The sequence below is a fragment of the Zootoca vivipara genome, chromosome 4 (genome assembly GCF_965207765.1).
Source record: "Zootoca vivipara chromosome 4, rZooViv2.hap1.1, whole genome shotgun sequence".
In the NCBI taxonomy this organism is placed as follows: Eukaryota; Metazoa; Chordata; class Lepidosauria; order Squamata; family Lacertidae; genus Zootoca; species Zootoca vivipara.
The window spans coordinates 55,863,217-55,881,506 of NC_142587.1; the positions used below are offsets into that span (position 1 = coordinate 55,863,217).

Genomic DNA, 18,290 nt, shown 5'->3' on the forward strand with positions numbered 1-18,290 from the left:
AGTAAGCGTTGAAACCTGCAAATTCGATGTGATGTAATGACCAGGTTTCTTGTAAACAAACTACATCATGAGCCCTTAATAAGTTTGAGAACTCTGGAAGGCATAGCTTTGGAGACCACCCTGCCACGTTCCATGATATCATTTGCAGAGAATTGTGCACCTGACTCCTAACCGCGGCATCAAGTCAATCTAGGAGAATATCAGGAGGATGGTTATCGCTTGATGTCCCAGGCGGCCCCAGGCGCGTTTCCACCACTACCGTTGGAGCGTCAGTTATTGGTCCGTGGGCCCTGGAGTCTTTTGCTAGGATGATTTGGGGGACTTCTTCACTCTGCCCCGTATAAGGATTCCGACCGGCCTTAGATTGCTGGGAACTGGGAGACTGAGATGGCTTGGGTTGAAAGGCCAACAGATTGATGTGGCCGAAAGGGTCCTCGATGACTCTATTGCAGGTTACATGGCGTTCCGGATTTGTTTTGAAGGCATAGACTTCACCGGGTGGTGTAGATTGTAAAAGGTCAGCAACTGTATCTTGGGGTGGATCGATTAGGGGATTAAAGTTTAATGGGTGTTGTGGTTTGTCGCCTTGTATTGGGCTGGAGGTAACGGAAGTCTCCAGTTCAGGCATCGAGGCGTATGAAGGAGAGTGCATTTCAGATTGGAGTTGCTTAGGCGGACCGGGGGCGGGCGCGTCACATGGAGCGTCCTGGGAGCCAAGAGGAGGGTGTAAAAAGTCAATTAAATCAATTGCAGGCAGACTTTGGTACAGTGCAGGGCTGTCCGAGTCCTGTTGGGCGATGGTGTTGCCCATACGAGAAGGTCTCGTTTCCAGCCCCCCGTTCACTGGTTTCTTGAGACAGACAGGCCTAGCTTCAGAGCAGATGGCCCCTGTCCTGATGGGTAATGGTTTGCAGATCTGGTTAGCAAACACTCTTGTGAAATAGATATGCCATTTCCTTGTGCAACCGTTTAGTTTTAGGATTCTAGCAGGTGGATAAGTAGATCTAAAGTTAATAACCAGCCGCTTCAGGAAGGACCCAGTGGGCAACCATAGAATGTCCACAATCTCTGATGGACGTAGGACGTGCCCCAGCAGTTGGGACAGAGAGTTGGCAACTGAGAGTTTATCTACCCAATTGTTGTAATTCAAGGGGTGGTTTCCCACTAGCACAGCCAGTTTATGAGGCTGGAGTTGTAGATTCAAGTTATGTGCTTGTTCGTCCGGGCCCTTTGCTTGTTGTGCGGAGTCGACCTGCAGACTTGGGCGGGGGGGAGCCGGACTGGCAATGTAGTCAAACTGGGGAGGAGTGGGTGGTCGTTTGGCCAGGCTGAGCACTTCCTCGAGCTTCTTTTCAATGCCGTCCAGCCTTTTATACAGGTTGCTGATTGTATGCGATATCAGTTCAGATTGGCAGGTTAGCAATTCCAACATCTCTCGATCCGCAAAAAGTTGGGTGGATGATTGTGGTATTTCGGATAGAGAAGTTTGGATTTGCTCAGAGGGAGGGGCCTCCTCTTGTAATCCCGGGGCTGGCTGCCCCTCGCCCACCATACAGCCAGTCACTTTATGGGCAATACTAGAGGCAAGAGCAGCAAAACTGTTTTCAGTAGGGAAACTATTGCAAATCTCTGCCAGGTCATTATTGGGCAAGAAGTCACTGATTTTCATCTGTTTCTTGGCTGCGTCCACGGTCTCATTGGAATGGTGCCTGGAACGCTTTTTCCCTCTCATACCAGCACAGACGGAGAGGGGGAGAAACCCCACTTAGCCCAAAGCAGAGTGAACTGTGCTAGTTAGTGTGCGTTCTCTTTAACAACTCACTCCCTTTCAGTCTTTATCTACAACGCTGACTTGCAGGTTTGCAGATTTGCAGGTATGTGGGAGTGGTAAAAGCATAAAAGTATAAAAACATAAAAACAAGCTTAAAACAATCTTAAAATGCCATTAGTACCCTCGGAAAAAAGCTTGTGAGGCTTGTGAGGCTAAGTAAAGGAGAATAAGGAAGAATCTTTACCAGGCACTCTCCGAGGCTACCTTCAAGACGCCATCTTAACTACTTTATGTTCTAAAATGTAGTAGCCAAGGCTCCCAAAATGTAACTGCTGTAACTCAATGTAACTGCTCATCATCAATAACAGCAAGCATGTTTGCAGGTACACTCTCAGTGTCAATCAGCTTCAAATGGTTGCAACCTGATATAAAGTCAGGTGACTGACCAGTGGAGGCACTGCCCACCTGTCAAAGATGGTCTACAGTGGGGTTAGGAAGGAGAGGTTCTGGCCACCTGCTGAATCCATTGCCCTACCTCTCTCCCAATGTATCAATTAGAAAGCACCCACAATGATTTAAATAATCCAGAATCAACTGACTGATGGAAAATAGGATAGCAGAATACAAAGAAAGAATAATTCAATGCTCTAAATCATGGCAAAATTCAACAACCATAGAGCAGGTATTTATATCTTTTGTTAAAATCCAGTCATTTTCCTGATGTTTAATTCAGTTTATTTTAAATAGTTCTCAGAATTTACTAAGGTAGTATAGAAATTAAAGTAGAATTGAAGTCATGTATGAGAAAAATATGGTCTTGAGGGTCTAATCCAAAGACCAAACAAATGAAGATTAACATGACGGTTCTTGAATTCATTGGTCTCCATGACTAACATAATTTATAGCCAAGTTTGAAAGCTAAAAATTTACAAATGTCTCCCCACAGCTGTTGACTAGAATTATTTACTTTTGTACTTGGCAAGAGTCTACCTAACTGGGGGGTTACTTAACAAGAAGGTACCAAACATAGCCAGTTTGTAAGTTCAAGAGGGATCCTGAGTAGAGAAGTCTCAAACAACACAGTCTAAAATAACCAGGTAGACAGTCCTGTGGCCACAACTACCCCTCCTTTGGGAAACTTCTTTCATCACTGAGTTTGTACATAAGAGCCAAGTAGTCACCAGGCTTGTTTTGTTTTGGCCAGTTTTATCTTCTGGCTTTCATTTGCCAATCCCTAAGCTATTTATTTGCAATGGAAAATTTAATTTCAGAGGGATATATCAGGAAAAGGACTGCATCATGATTTAATAGTAACATTAATTGCATTCCCCATCTCCAGCAATCTAACATCTCAATGACCACATTTTACTCACTATTTGGTTAACACAATAGGTGTTTCAATACTATATCAGAATATTAACGTAAGCGCCTTTAAACTGGTTGAATGTAGAATGAAAACAGATAATTTAAAGAGTTACCAAAATACTAACTGTCAGCAATATTTGAGACTTCCTCATTTTGATACAACCAGCTGACAATAGGTGCAGGTGAACTAGTAACGCGGCAAATGACCTGTACATCTTCTCCCTGTACAAATTCTTGTGGGGATGGGATATCTTGGAATGTGAGTTTTTCTAAGAAAGAAGGAAAGACCGTTTAGTTAGTAGCTTCTACCATTTGCTGAGAATTCCAAAGTACTTAGGTAACAAATTGAATTTACTTACATTGCACTTTAAAATGTTAAAAGTATTTCACATGCTAGTTGGGTAAGTACGATTATCATACTGTTCTGTTGCAGCAAAAAGACATGGTTGATGGCAAAAATATACAACAGGGCACCAGCGCTGTATTATTTATTTCATAAAATTCATACACTGTTTGATTGTTGTTGTTGTTTAAATCACATCAAATTTGTTTTCAAAAATACCAGAATACCCTAAGTTTCTATTAACATAGACAAAACTATTTCAAGTTCAAAGTAAACCATAAATTACTATAAATGAGTCTTCTGCTGCCATCTATTACAAAAAAATATGTGTAAATTTGCTTACTTCAAAGTAATCGTTGAGTACATACTATACTTAGCACTGAGTAGCCCCAATATAATGAATACTTTTGATATAAAGTTTACAGAGCATGTATATTCACCATTTTCTGTACAACATGAAGGAAGAGAAGCCTCACTAATGAATTTATTTTCACCTTTGGATTTTACTTACGGTAAATTTCCAAAACAACAGTAGCCTCTTGAGTCTGTCCTCTAGAATCTGTTGCTTGACACCTGTATATTCCAGCATCTTCCACATTGGCATTGTAGATTGTTAACCGTGATCTGACACCTTCTTTCTGTATTACCACTCTTTGATTAGATACAATCTTCTCTCCTTGTGGGTTGTACCAATCTATACTCTCAGCCTCACCAATTACTAAAGGAAAGAAGAAAGACAACAACATACATAATTAATATTGGACAAGGTATCAGATATAACATTTCTTTAAAATATGCTATGCTCGTGTGCATCAGTTTTATTCTATATTTTGGGACAATATCAAGTACTCTCACAATATTATGTACAGTAGGGATCTTCCAGAAGTTCTATTTTGTTAGGGGTGTGCATCTGATTTTACTGAATCCTAAATTAGAAACAAGCAACACAAAATGGCAGGTTTCAGGCTTGTCTAGGATTCCCATATTTCAAGAAGTAAAAACTCTGGTGATCTCACAAAAAAAATAAAATCTCAGCAACCTTTTTTTGGAAATAAAGCCCCCTAAAACCCAGGCATTTCCTATAAAATGCAACACCCCCCCCCCCAAAAAAAGAAGGCATGTCTGGGATTTTCCAGATGTATGGCAAGCCTAGGGTTGTCCAAACCAAAGAGGAATCTGTCTGAAGTGCCTTGAACTGAAGCAAGTACAACAAAAGCGATTTGGAGATACTTTTCATTTTTATATGTATGGACAGTGTGCCTGCAAAAATCAAACAGTTTCTTCCAAGATTCCAGTGTAATGAGATTCCACTGTAAAAGTGGGGAAGCGGAAATAATTTAATTGGGCCTTCGCAATCACAATGCTTCAGGGAAAGGATACTAAAGTACCATACTTGTTTTGCTAGTTCTGCTAATGGCATTTTTTCCCAAAATGATAGGCGATCAAGTCTTTCTGCCTTTGTGTCATTGCCCAAACATCCATTCCTACATTAATATAATTTTTAAGCTGCTTGTAAAAACAAACTCTCAAAACAACAAAAAACAAACCAACCATTGTGTCTTGTATTTGAATAAAACAACTGAAAGGTAGAGTATATTCAAGAACGAATTATTCATTAGTGGTTGACATTTGATTAGCTGGGTTTTGTTTGTATTACTTCTTTTTGTAATAATCTTTAATTATCTGCCATTAACTCAAAATTCAATTGGTCGGAATGAGTAGCCATAAAAATAATTACATGGAATGAACTTTGTACTGTCTCCTGTCCTAATATCATTTCAAAGTTAGAAAGTAGTGACCCCCTGGTTTATAGACCTAATAATGTATACTTAAATTCTAATGGGATATCTCATTGTCTCCTGGCTATGATATGACAGTAAAATCAACTCCTTTCAGATCTCACTTGGAAGCACATTGCAGAGATTCTGAAGCATAAATGTAGTGGCAATGTGATTTTCAGACTTAGAAGGAAATTCCACCAATACTCATTAAATGAAACCCCACATTGTTCAGATAGTTTAATTTATTCAGTAGCCACTGAATAATTCGTGCCAGAACATTTCTCAATGTTTCAGTTCATTATACATTTTTAATGCTTTGTAATGCATTTGCAGAACAGGTGGAGTTTTCTACTCAGTGATCTACGTGCCAGGAAAAGATTCCTCTCTAAATTTCCATACAGAGGGTTACTATGAAAAGCTCAGGAGTACATCCAGTAAAATAGAAAGCAACTCCATTCTTGCTATCTTTTCAGAATAGAAGAGGGCACACCCAGTGCCACTAATGTTTCCGACCAGCTCAGTTCATCTCTCACTTAATTGCCATAGTTTGTACCCTCTGCAGACTGGCTACTTCAACATGAAAAACTCAATTCCTACCCAGGGCTGGCTCTACCGTTATTTAGAGGTGGTTCCTGCATTAATTTTGGGGCCATGAAAGAGTAGCAAATTATTAGTTATTTAATTTATCATCATCATCATCATAAAATTTACATACCGCTTAATTGTAAAAATAAAATAAAATATATCAAACCAGTTTACAAAAAGTTAAAGAAACTGAGAAAAATTCACAACCATACTTTAAAAGATATGAAATTTATATTTTATTTTACTGCCAAGAAGGGAAGGAAGTGCTTGTGTGATTATTATTTTTTTGCTTCAGATATACCATCCTGACTTGCACCTTAAGACTAGTGACTCCAGACCCATAGAGAGGAATCTGCATTTCTGAAAGTTTGCATATAAGGGACTGTTTCACCAGGTGCCTGCGATCACCACATGGCACTGAATGATAAGAAAACACAATTCAAGCAAAGCACATTCTGCAGTGTTCAATGCTATTGGGGGGGGGGAATAGAGTTCTAGAATACATAATTTATTCAATTCATGCAAAGATCAGGGACCATTTTCCAATCAATCAAATCAAAATCATGCCAGACATTATTCTCAAGTTAGGTAGCTGCTTTCCAATGCCTACAAATATTTATTTTTGCTTCTGTAAAAGCTCTGTGGGACCAGGCTTCCTGTAGAGAGTACCTATGTTGCTTTGTAACTATATATAATCTAAAATAATAGGATGAAATATAAAGTACACACAACATTTAGCATCCAGGTTGATGCATCAAAAATAGTATCACAAAATATTACACAATATTAGGTTGAAATGGCACTCTTCCTCATAAAACTCCAGCACACATCTGGTTCCAGGAAGTGTATTTTGTCCAGGCAGGAGGGCAAGCAATAAGCACTATTACTATGGCTATTATTTTTTAAGAAATAACTCAACCAGGCTTAATGAGATGCAGAACCTCAATCACTTTGAGGGAGATCCTGAGTAACTGCTATGGGTGTATCAGTGAAGGACAATTTAAAAATACTTGTAATACATGCATACATAAATTCCAATGGTTCTGAAGGGAGAATAGGGCTCCACTTTTCATTTCAAGCCCTTCAACAACATTGTCATTTATAAGATTAATTTCTTAGTATTGATATGCCTTTAGAGAGTTGCATGTTAAGATCCCCAGGAGCTTCCCAATAAATAAAGACACAATTGAAACAGAATATAGTTTTAGGTTATGGGCATAATTTTGGCCACAACCGATTACAGATAGTGAGTGGTTTGTTTAGGCATTGGTTCCCGACTGGCTGCACCTGACCTCAGCAGGGCAGCACTGACAACTGGGCCCCACCATATCGTCAGTACAGGGGAAACATTGTGGGGGAGCAATGGTCCAGGATCAGACTCAAGTTCACCCCAAATGCTCCTAGGGACTCTTGCGTGGCCCTACCCCCCAAAAGGAGTCAACAAAAGCATGGTGAATCCCTGGATTCCTTTAATGGAATACCTTTGTGCATTGGAGGGGATGCTCCAACCCATGCCCTCCAGACCACCTTGAACCAATGCCTAACCACCAAACCTCACAAAGTTGTGACGATTTGCTACGTGGCAGGTGAAACCCAAGTGGCACCAGCCAATCCGCCAAATGGGAAAATTCCTACCGGGCCCCTGCCCCAACAGCAGGTGACCCACGATGGCATAGCAAGATCATAGCAAGACCCTAAATATAGGGAGGGAGGGTGGGTGATCCGGTGCATGAAGCGAAAAGAGGAAGCTCTACGCAATGTGCAGCAGTATATAAAGGTCCCTTGGTTAATACACAAAATTCCCCATTGGCCAGATCTGCCCAGCAACTGAGGGACCACCAATCAGGTTGTTGTGGCTATCCAATCGCTCCCACCCCCACAAACAGTGAGGTCAGTCCTGATGATCTCACCGCAACACGTGCCCTCTGTGAGGAGGACTTGTCATTTCTAAGGTTGTCATTTCTAATACAGAAAAATAAGAATAAAATGGAAATTTGGATGGCACTCAGTCTAGAGATTGCCACTTGTAGAGTATTTTTATTTGGGGCCTGAGCTACAGTTTAGGGAAATCAAGCAGAATATTCTGTGGACTCTTAAGGCATAGCTGCCAAGTTTTCCCTTTTCTCATGAGGAAGCCTATTCAGCATAAGGGAATTTCCCTTAAAAAAGGGAGAACTTGGCAGCTATGTCTTAAGGTAGACAAATTTCTTTATCTCGCTAGACATATGACACTTCAAAATGCAGACCTGATACTATAGGGTGAGATTTTCACACATTTGTGCATGAATGGCTCATAATTATGGCCTAGCAAATCTGTGCTATCTTAGATTCCAAGCAACAAATATTTGAAATTTCCTTGCTCAACCACTTCCTTTCTTCCATCAGCTCATAGCTTCTCCTTTCACTGATATTTATGTAAGATATTGCTTTCCCCCATATCCTCCACAGTGGTGAACAAAGGCATTGTGACACCTGGGGCGGGGCGTCGCTACGTAGGGCGCATGTGCAGCCTCACTACATACAATGCATGTGCCGTACGTAGCGACGCTGCACATGTGCTGTACATAGCGGTTTGCCGGCGGTACCGCCCCAGCGCCGTATGGACGGTGCCGGGATCCTCTGCTCATGGCTACAGCCACGAATGGAGGCTCTTCTACATGTGGCTGTAGTGGCGATGGAGGGATCCCATCGCCATCCGTATGGCGCTGGAGCACCGCCGGTGGCAAACCACTATGTACAGTGCATGCGTGTGACGCCGCACATGCGCTGTACATAGCAGTTTGCTGCCGGCACTGGGATCCTCTGCACGCAGCTGCAGTCACGATCGGAGGATTCTCCACATGCGGCTGCGGCGGTGCAATGGCTGCTTGCGCCGTGGCGGCAGGGTGAGCCCCCGTGCAGTGCCTTCTTGTCACCCTCCCAGACATGGCACCTGGGGCGCACCCCCTGCACCCCCAGTTGTAATGTCACTGATCCTCCAATCTTAGATTCCAAGCCTCAAATACTCACATTCTCATCATGCCAATCAGTAATCATTGACCGTTGCAATGAACAACTTTGTTACACTTCCTTAACCATCCTGACACTCAGCTGGTTGCCTCCTATTAGTGTACACACCAGTCACATGTGGAAGGGGATAGAAGTCAAGTTGGAATTAAACAAATATACATACCTGTGCATGTGAAGAATTTGGATACACCCACACTGACTTCTACCTTGCTGAGGGAAATTGACACTTGTAAAAGTGCTGTAAAATAAAATAAAATAATTATTATTATTGAAGCAGAGTTTTCCATATGTCCACAAAGAGAAAAACTTCCACATCTTAAAACCATAAATAGAATCATGTCCCTACAAATTAGATTCCTCTCTGAAAGAGCCTTACATTCTACCTCTTGGAATACTTCTAAGTAACAGGCGCCACAGACCAATATTTAGAAGCAGAATCCAAATATTAGAGATAGACATACTCATGTATAAAAAAGGGGGGGAAACAGTTAATGAGATTTTTTTAAAGAGACAATCACGCTATTCTAAACGCATCACACCATGTATTAATTTTTAAATACATTTAGCTAAACTAAGCTAGATGAACTCAATGGTGTCTAAATTATTCACACATAAGTAGATCTACATGGTATTCCTTGAGTGACATTGTCACAGATTGTTACCTGCACAATGTCCCCAAATTACAGCCAATTGCCACCTGCTATTTTCCTTCTGGAAACACAACAACAACAACAACAACAACAACAACAACAACAACACCTGTGGCAATAAAAATGACCCTGAAATGCATTGAATTTTGCCATTGAATGTGTTTACTACAAGCCAATGTTAGCAGACTAGGATGAATAAAAGATCAAGAAAGGTCAAGAAATGGTGTGGCATATCCATATTTCTCTAACCAAAAGCAGTTCTCTTGAAGGTTTCTTAATGGTGTCAGAAAAATACCCCATTCACCATTAATGTTAGTTAACATTGGTTCTCAGCTGCAATGGGAGTGCCCCCCCGACAAGTTACAAAATTATCAAAACACTTTAAAAGATTTGTCATTTGTAAAAGGGGTCATATTCTGTCTAAAGAAATCCATCTTGCTCACTACTCAGCCTTCCGGTCAGCAGAACTATCACAAGAGTTGCTTACAAAATGATTCTGTGCTCAGTCTGCTTGCAGTCAACAAGCTACAGCTTTCCTCTCAGCTATGAATCAGACTAAATATTAATGTTTAGTTTGCAGCTGCAGCTCTATTTTTTAAATTTACTTGATTGCATATGTGAGGAACCCTGAAAGTTATTAGGAGAGAGAGAGAAGAGAGAGAGAGAGAGAGAGAGAGAGAGAGAATGTTTCCAAAGGTTAGTAAAAAAATAAAAATAAAAATCCAATTTGTGCCCTGCTATCTACTATAAAAGCTTAAAACTCATCAGAATATGTTAAATCACTCATTGCCAATGAAACAGAATATCATGCTTACTGAAAGGGGACAGAAGACCATGGTTCTTCTTAGCTACATACATTTAAAACAGGAAAACAGAATTCTGACTAAATTAGTGATGCTGGCTTCTAAAAAGTTCCAAACTGCATGCAGAAAGTAGAAATTGTCCTCCTTTTTGGGGGGAGGGGGTCTTCTGGTGCTTCCCTCACAGCAAGAAGTGAAGTTACAGGGAACCAGGCAGAGGGCCTTCTCGGCAGTGGCACCCTCCTTGTGGAACACCCTCTCATCAGATGTCAAGGAGAGAAAGAATTACACAATTTTTAGAAGACATCTGAATCAGGAAGTTTTTAATGTTTGACATTTACTATGTTTTTATATGTTCTGTAAGCCACCCAGAGTGGCTGGGGAAACCCAGCTGGATGGTGGGATATTATTATTATTATTATTATTATTATTATTATTATTATTATTATTATTATTATAGCAATGGGCCTAGCTGTAATGTTTAGCTGATTAATAGGCTAGATTAATTAGTGCATTTTTGTAGTGGTTATGCTGATTAATTATGCTTCACATTGAAATCATTCGTTGTTTTTAATGGGATGCAGTCAAGCAAGAAGGGCACCATAGTGTTGTTTATGTCCCCCTTCCCTACCCAGAAGAGCCCCTTGTGCTACCAAAAATCTATTTATGAGGGTTGGGGACACTTCAGAGCACTATGGGACTGCAATATTTGCTTGCATTGGATGCAACCTGTAGTATTGTTATGCTACACGGACAGACACACAGCACAGCACAACAGAAAACCTATTCAGGCATTATGGAAATGGATTAAGTTCTTCCATGAGGAGGAAAGCAATTGAGATGAATATGTTATCTTCAGCCCTTCCCTGTTCCTTTTCATCACCTTCCACAAGTTGGTTGGAGAACCACACTGCAAAATTTGAAGACTGAATTTCCAAAGATTGCTGAATACACTAATATTCAGTTGGCACAGATTGCTCCTCAACTTAAACAACATGAGGAGGAATAGAATTTGAAGAATGTAAGACACTGGTATTTAAAAATTCTAAACTACACTTATAAATCTAGGCACAACTCTAGTAGTAACAGAATAAAGGAAAGAATGTAAACACATGTTCTACATATGGTTATTTAATATTTACAAAATAGAAAACAAAAAAATACCATATGCCCTCTTTCCCCAACACAGCCAGAAGCATCATTTCTGGCAAGGCTTTATGTAAATACGGTTTGAGAGAATGAAAAATAAATAGGTAAATCCCTGATGCAGATTAGAATCGAAAAGTATTTCCTTGGTGATTAGTTGAGCAATCTGTGCTTATGAGGTAGTTAAGCAAACTCTATTACCGGTTCATGGAATGTTCTCCCATCAGTTATTTGAAGTATGACATTTAATTAAAATGAAAATATTCTGGAGGGATATCACTGTCCAAAAAAGTATTATGTCATGACCAGATGTAAAGCTGTAAAGACACGGCAGGAAGTACTAAGATGATGTGATGAAGCTACTGCATGAAAGGCAGGAGAAGATCAGTTCTACAGTAACTCGCATTTATGCTTGTGCAGGCTGGAGAGAACCCACGGTTATTCACTGGTGGGGCATCCATCACCCTACTGGTTTACTGTGCTCAGAGTGGAGAGGTGAACGGCCCTTTATTCCCTACCTCTTGACAACAATGGAGGAAAACATTACACTGCACGTTTCTCCTCTGCTGATGGAACAATAAGTGCAGTGGAGCTGTAAAGAGGAGTGTTGGGGAACTTCTAGCTGGTTTAGACATCCCACCAGTGTGCATTCATATATGTTTCTAGAGTAACGCTTATGCCACTTCTATAAGCCTCTCATACAGTCATCTTGAATAACATGTAAACTTCAGTGACTTACAACAGCACTTCCTCCTCCTCTACCCTGCAGTCCCCTATGCACGCTCAAAATCTGCTGAAACATTGGGGGATCCTAGAGTAGATTTTTTTAGGAGTGTGGGGAGAGGAGAGAAAAGGGAAGTATTGCTATATAGTACCCTTAGTGTCTCAATTTACACATTATATTTCTCAAGTTGCTTGTGCACTATATTGGAAGTTAATTCTCCTTTTGCTATTTTCTATTTCTCCATATTTCTTTAATTACTGTGGTATCTTAGTTGTCAAACTTAATCCATTCCGGGAGCCTGTTTGACTCCCGGAAGCATTTGAAAACCAAGGCACGACTTCCGATTGGCTGCTGGAGCTTCCTGCACTCAATGGGAAGCCCCGAAAGCCGTGTCAGACGTTTGGCTTCCAAAAAATGTTCACAAACCAGAACACTCACTTCCAGGTTTGCGGCGTTCGGGAGCAGATTTTTTTTTCAGGAGCCAAGGTACTACTACAAGGTACCACTGGTATCCTACAGACATATTCTACAAAAATTATTTTCTTATTTTTCAGAGAACAACCTTAAGCCATTAAAAACAAAATGTAAGATAGTCAATTCCATTTCCACAATACACTATTGATTGTTACTAAGTGATATCCAACAACAGTCAATTCAAATATTATCTGAAATGTGCTCATGCGTAATAATATGTTTCTCTATTTCTAAAAGCTAGAAACATGAATCGTTCCTACACCTAGAACCCATTCTCAAAATTCCCCTCCCCACTGGAAATGTTTCTCCATTGCAGTAACTCTTTACCCATGCTGTACCACGTGCTTACCATATAAACAGGCTCTATATCTGACCTGTTGTCAAGATAGAAGTGTTTCTATTATAATTAAAGCAACAATAGAACTGACTTTTAGACAGGTATGTGACAGTAGTGTATATAATGATTGAACTAAGGTTACCAGTTGTTGTTTTTTTACAATGAATCTGGGGACTATTTTCAATTTTCATGGATTTTGTATGGGGACTGATTTGTAAATCCAGGGACTGTCCCCGGGAAACAGGGATGTCTGGTAACCTTAGATTAAACCTTGAGAAGTTGAGAAGCACCATATTGTGGAAGCTTCCCAAGTTATTTTGACCCACTGTTATAAATGTGCACTCTATTTTAAAGATGAGCTCAAGTGTTTTGCTTTGCTTTTGAGTTCAAAAACACAAAATTTGCATCCCTGAATGCTCAGCCTTGCTTATTTACGTACATTGAAATTAGCAAATCTGTTTCCTCAAAAAATGCAATTGTGTGATGATTCGATCAATATTCTTAGACAGAACCTATACACATTTAAATAGATCAACAAGAAAATGTATGGTCTAGTTAAGACTCCTACATTGCAGGGGATCACTTCCAACTCTACTGTTATGTACTGAGCTGAATCCTAGAACAATAGGATTCAGAATCAGCAGGAGCTACCCAATCCAACTCCAGGTGGAAGTGAATCCGCAACCTGATTGGCCTGCTGGAGCAGCCAATCAGGCGGCTGGCAGAAGTGAATCTGCTACCTGATTGGCCTGTAGGAGCAGCCAATCAGGCTGCAGGCAGAAGTCAATCCACAATATAATTGGCCCACAGGTGTAGCCCTGAAGTAGCCAATCACGCAAGGCCCATTGTGTAAATAATGTATATAAGCAGATGGTTTTGGGAAAAGAGCCATTCGTCTTCTCTTCTTCTCCTTGATGAATATGAGCTGAATAAAGAGCATGAAATTCACTCTCGACTCCGAGTATATTTCATCTACAATTCTGTAATCATTAATTATTGCAGTGGGAGGAGAAAGATTGGTCTAATTATTGTCCTCTGCATGGCAACCCCTGCCATCCTCCCAAGTAGCTTTATGGCATCAGCTTTTGGCAGTTTACATTGTGCAAACTTCCAGAGGTCCTGTAAGCTGCACCTGCCAATTTTGACAAAACAAAACTTTAAACTCTATTGACGTCACTTAGAGTTTATTTTTCCTCCTCCCATATTTGACAAACAACAGTCTCCGGAGTCCCAAAAGTAATGAGGGATGGTTGTTGTATTTTTAAGTGTTTGCCATTAAGTTTCAAATGGGAATTTTTTCCATCTATTGTTAAATCAGTTATCATATGTATTTAAGAATTTAGGAATAATTCACAAAATCACTGAGATTTATCAATACGAACTGAAAACAAGTTGACTAATTGAAGAGTTGAAGAGTGATTCTAAGTTGTTTACCAATGACTACTCTTCATTATACTGATATCATGTTCCTAGCCTGACTGTGTGTAATATTCATTGTATCATCAGGCAAAGTTATCTTAGTTTCTCTACTTATGGGAATGAACTAGAAGTCACACAAAGTTCATTCAGCCCATGGGATTTTAAAGATGTTTCCAGTGTAAGAAGAGTGATGCAAGTGTTTCAACCTTTGGTACAGAAAATAAATATATGGATGCAACAAGCCAGAACAAATTAGGTGCATTTAAATCCCATTGTAATAAATGAACTTTTAAAATTTATGGCACTACCTGGTCAAAGGTAAATATTTTAAAGTCTAATTTATCTAAAAAGGAAGCTTAATCACAAGCTTAACTCTCTTCTGTTGAAATCAGTGGCACTTAAATATACTGAACTTTGGCTTGATCAATTATGTTAAGAAGTAAGTTCCAATTTCAATGACACAACCTGAGAAGTTGCTATCCTTAGCCCCAGCCTGAACAGTTGCCATGGTAATAATGTGCTGAACATTGTTATATGCAACCTTTAGTAAGCTGGTCTTCTTTCAGTACCTATGCCTTTAAAAAAGAAGAAGCATTATTTATGCTTAATTGTGCGTGATATTTTTCAAGGCCTATATGGACCTTGAAAAACTATGTTCATAGGGCACATTCTTAATTCCTGACTAACACAACTACACACCTAGGATTTGGGAGCTCCCCTCTATATTGAGAAATGCTTTGAGTCAAGTCTTGAAACTCAAAATTTTAATGCACAATCCTAGGTGTATAACTTTGGTTAGTCAGTGATTAGGAATGGGACCTATAAACATTTTCAGAAGGCCCCTGGTGTCCTGGCTCAGTTTAATACAGAAATTTGTATTAATATGTGATTAGCTTCACATACATTATTTATCTAACTTGTAACCTAACTTTCAGAGGTACAAAATGCCCATTCATTTTAATTGGAAGCAGTGAATCAGCTCTCTTGAAAATATACCCTTGGGTATAGGAAGCCCAGACTTACTTTGAATTATACTGCTGAAAACTTTTTGTAGAATCAGTGCGATTAATTTAAGTTAAGGTAATTTGGGGTCAGAATTCTATTACATATCTTGAACTTAATTTGGACTATCTTAAAAGATTTTTTTATAAAAAAATGAAGTGCTTAGGATTCTTGCTAGGAAGAAAAGTCTAATAGCACTAACATCCTTTTTGCAGGAGTTGTAACATTGTAGTAGCTTGGATTCAGAGGTCTGGAAAACTGTAGATGGCGGGCAGTAAAAACCCCTAAAATTCTAAGTAGAAGGCTTCTATTTAACATTTTTGGAATACTGTATCCTCTTTTCCAAGCTATGTCAAAGCTGTTTTGCAAATTAAAAAAAAAAAAAACAATTCCCCACACTGTATCACCATATTCCCTGTGGGATGTTCTGATGAAATGACTGCTTTACCCTATCACTAATGCCTGAATATTCTTGCACAGAGACTTCTTCATATAAGAACACACACACACACACACACACACACACACACACACAAGACTATGGAATTATGTTCAGTTGTTTGCATGCAGTAAATTAAACATTGTTGAACTAAAACTTTTCAGCACAGCCTGAATATACTTGCACAGAGACTTCTTCATATAAGAACACACACATGCACACACACACACACACACACACACACACACACACGACTATGGAATTATGTTCAGTTGTTTGCATGCAGTAAATTAAACATTGTTGAACTAAAACTTTTCAGCCATTAAAGCATTGCTAGGGAAAGCAGTGGGACGCAGGTGGTGCTGTGGTCTAAACCACAGAGCCTAGGGCTTGCCGATCAGGTTGGTGGTTTGAATCCCCGCGACGGTGTGAGCTCCTGTTGTTCGGTCCCAGCTCCTGACAACCTAGCAGTTCAAAAGCACGTCAAAGTGCAAGTAGATAAATAGGTACAGTGTTTCTGTGTGCTGCACTAGTTCACCAGAAGCGGCTTAGTCATGCTGACCACATGACCCGGAAGCTGTCCCTCGGCCAGTAAAGCAAGATGAGCGCCACAACCCCAGAGTTAAGTCCGTGGTTGAACATAACCATCAGGGGTCCCTTTACCTTTAGGCAAAGTAGCAGCATGCTGTGCTGGAAAGGGGTAGAGGTTGCCTAAAATCTAAAAGTGTTTGGGCTCAACTCAAGAGTGAAAGGCTTGTAGTTAGAGATCTGCTATGCATGGCACTACTGTACAGGCTATTTTTAATGCCCCAACATTTACACTTTAACTATGATTGTTTCCAAATTAGCATTGACCCATTTGTTTCAAGCAATAGTATTCAAATGGTATAACATTTCCGTTGAAATTATTTCAAATAAAATGGGATGACCTTAAAAGAGGATTACAGAAATGCAGTGAAATATAAAGCAGCTAGCCACGTTTTTGTTCTGCCTGCACTGTTGGAGCAGGTAGAACAAACCTGGGAATTGCAGATTTGGGAAAACTGGTGCACTCAAGTGCTGCTTATGGGATTCTCAAAGACATCTCTGTCTGTCCACTGTGAGAACAGGAAACTAAACTGACTGCTTGGGCCTTTGACCTGGTCCAGCAGAGTTCTTCTTATGCTCTTAATGTCTTTGAACAAGTATATACATTTATATGGGCTGTGTTCTCTTACTGCTCCTTTCCCCTCCCCTTTCTTCTGCATGACTGCACAGAGCATGGTATGGCACAGTCTACCGTGTTTCCCCCTTTTTTTTAAAGACACCGTCTTATAACTTTTTTCCCTCAAAAAAACACAGGGGGGGGGCTTACTTTCGGTGGGATGTCTTTTTTTTTTATTACCGGTATGGTATTTATGGCTCAGGGCGCTGGCTCAGGGCGCTGCTGGGCTCTCTTGAGTGCTCGGCGCTGCAGCAGCCACCGGTTCTGGATGGCGGGGTGGCAGGCGTCCTTGGCTGGGCCAGGCAAGGAAGAAGCAGTGAGCCTAGCGGTGGCGGCAAGCACGGAAGCGGCAGGGATGGCGGTGGACGAGAAGGCGGAGCGCGGGGACGCAGCCAGCAAGGCGGGAACGCGACCAGCTGTTAAGCGGCGCTCTTGGAGCGCTGCTTCACAGCTGATCGCGCTCCTGCAGTGCCAGCCGCATGGAGTGACTCTGTGAGTGGAGGTGCCTGTGGGGGTTGGTTTATTTTCGGGGTATGTCTTATATTTCTCAAATGCTTAAAAACCCTGCCATGGCTTACTTTATGACTACGTATTAAAAAAGGGAAAACAGGGCTATTTCTTATATTAGCATCTACTTCTGCAATGTCTGTAGTCATAGGTCCAGTGCCTGTTTGGGATTGCTTTTTCTTTTTTTAAGAAAGTAAGCACTTAATGAAAAGTGCATAACTTTTTTTCCAATAAGTGCATGGATTTTGGCTACGTAAGTATCAGCACTAATCCCTGAAGACAGAAAATATAATGAGTGATTCATCCCCTTTCTCTAAACACAGCCTTCCAGCAATCTTTCTAATATCCAACACAGAAGGTCTTTTAAAAACTCATCATTTAACAAGTTAATGAGTTACTGGGGTATATAGATCTGTTATACAAAATATGGAAAAGAATCAAATATGGGGAAAGGTAATGAGTAACTAAAAAAAGATGATTTTGAAAGGGCAAGATACACCTCTCACATGGTGTTTGCCATTCCAGAAAGCTGAATATGATCCATTTTTATATCAATACATTTCCAGAAGCCATTTGTTTTGCACATACACAAAGTCAATGAACACCACCATGAATTAGAGCCTAGAAGCAAGAGACCTCAGTGCCCAGACATTATAAAAATCCTTAGATTGGCATAAAAAGTCAAATTACATGAAAATCTGCTCTCAACTAACCCTGTCCCTCCAAAAATAGCT

At 40.4% G+C, this 18,290-nt stretch overlaps 1 protein-coding gene across 3 annotated transcripts in view; it reads right to left on the bottom strand.

Moving 5' to 3' along the window:
• NCAM2 (neural cell adhesion molecule 2) overlaps positions 1–18,290 on the bottom strand; it is a 200,807-nt gene that overhangs the window by 94,191 nt on the left and 88,326 nt on the right. For all 3 annotated transcript variants that reach the window (XM_035116298.3, XM_035116299.3, XM_088667980.1), the window contains exons 2-4: positions 9,018–9,092; positions 3,991–4,197; positions 3,262–3,405 (exon numbers count right to left, since the gene is read on the bottom strand). In XM_035116298.3, coding sequence (XP_034972189.2) covers positions 3,262–3,405; positions 3,991–4,197; positions 9,018–9,092 — 426 coding nt within the window. The remainder of the gene's footprint in view (positions 1–3,261; positions 3,406–3,990; positions 4,198–9,017; positions 9,093–18,290) is intronic.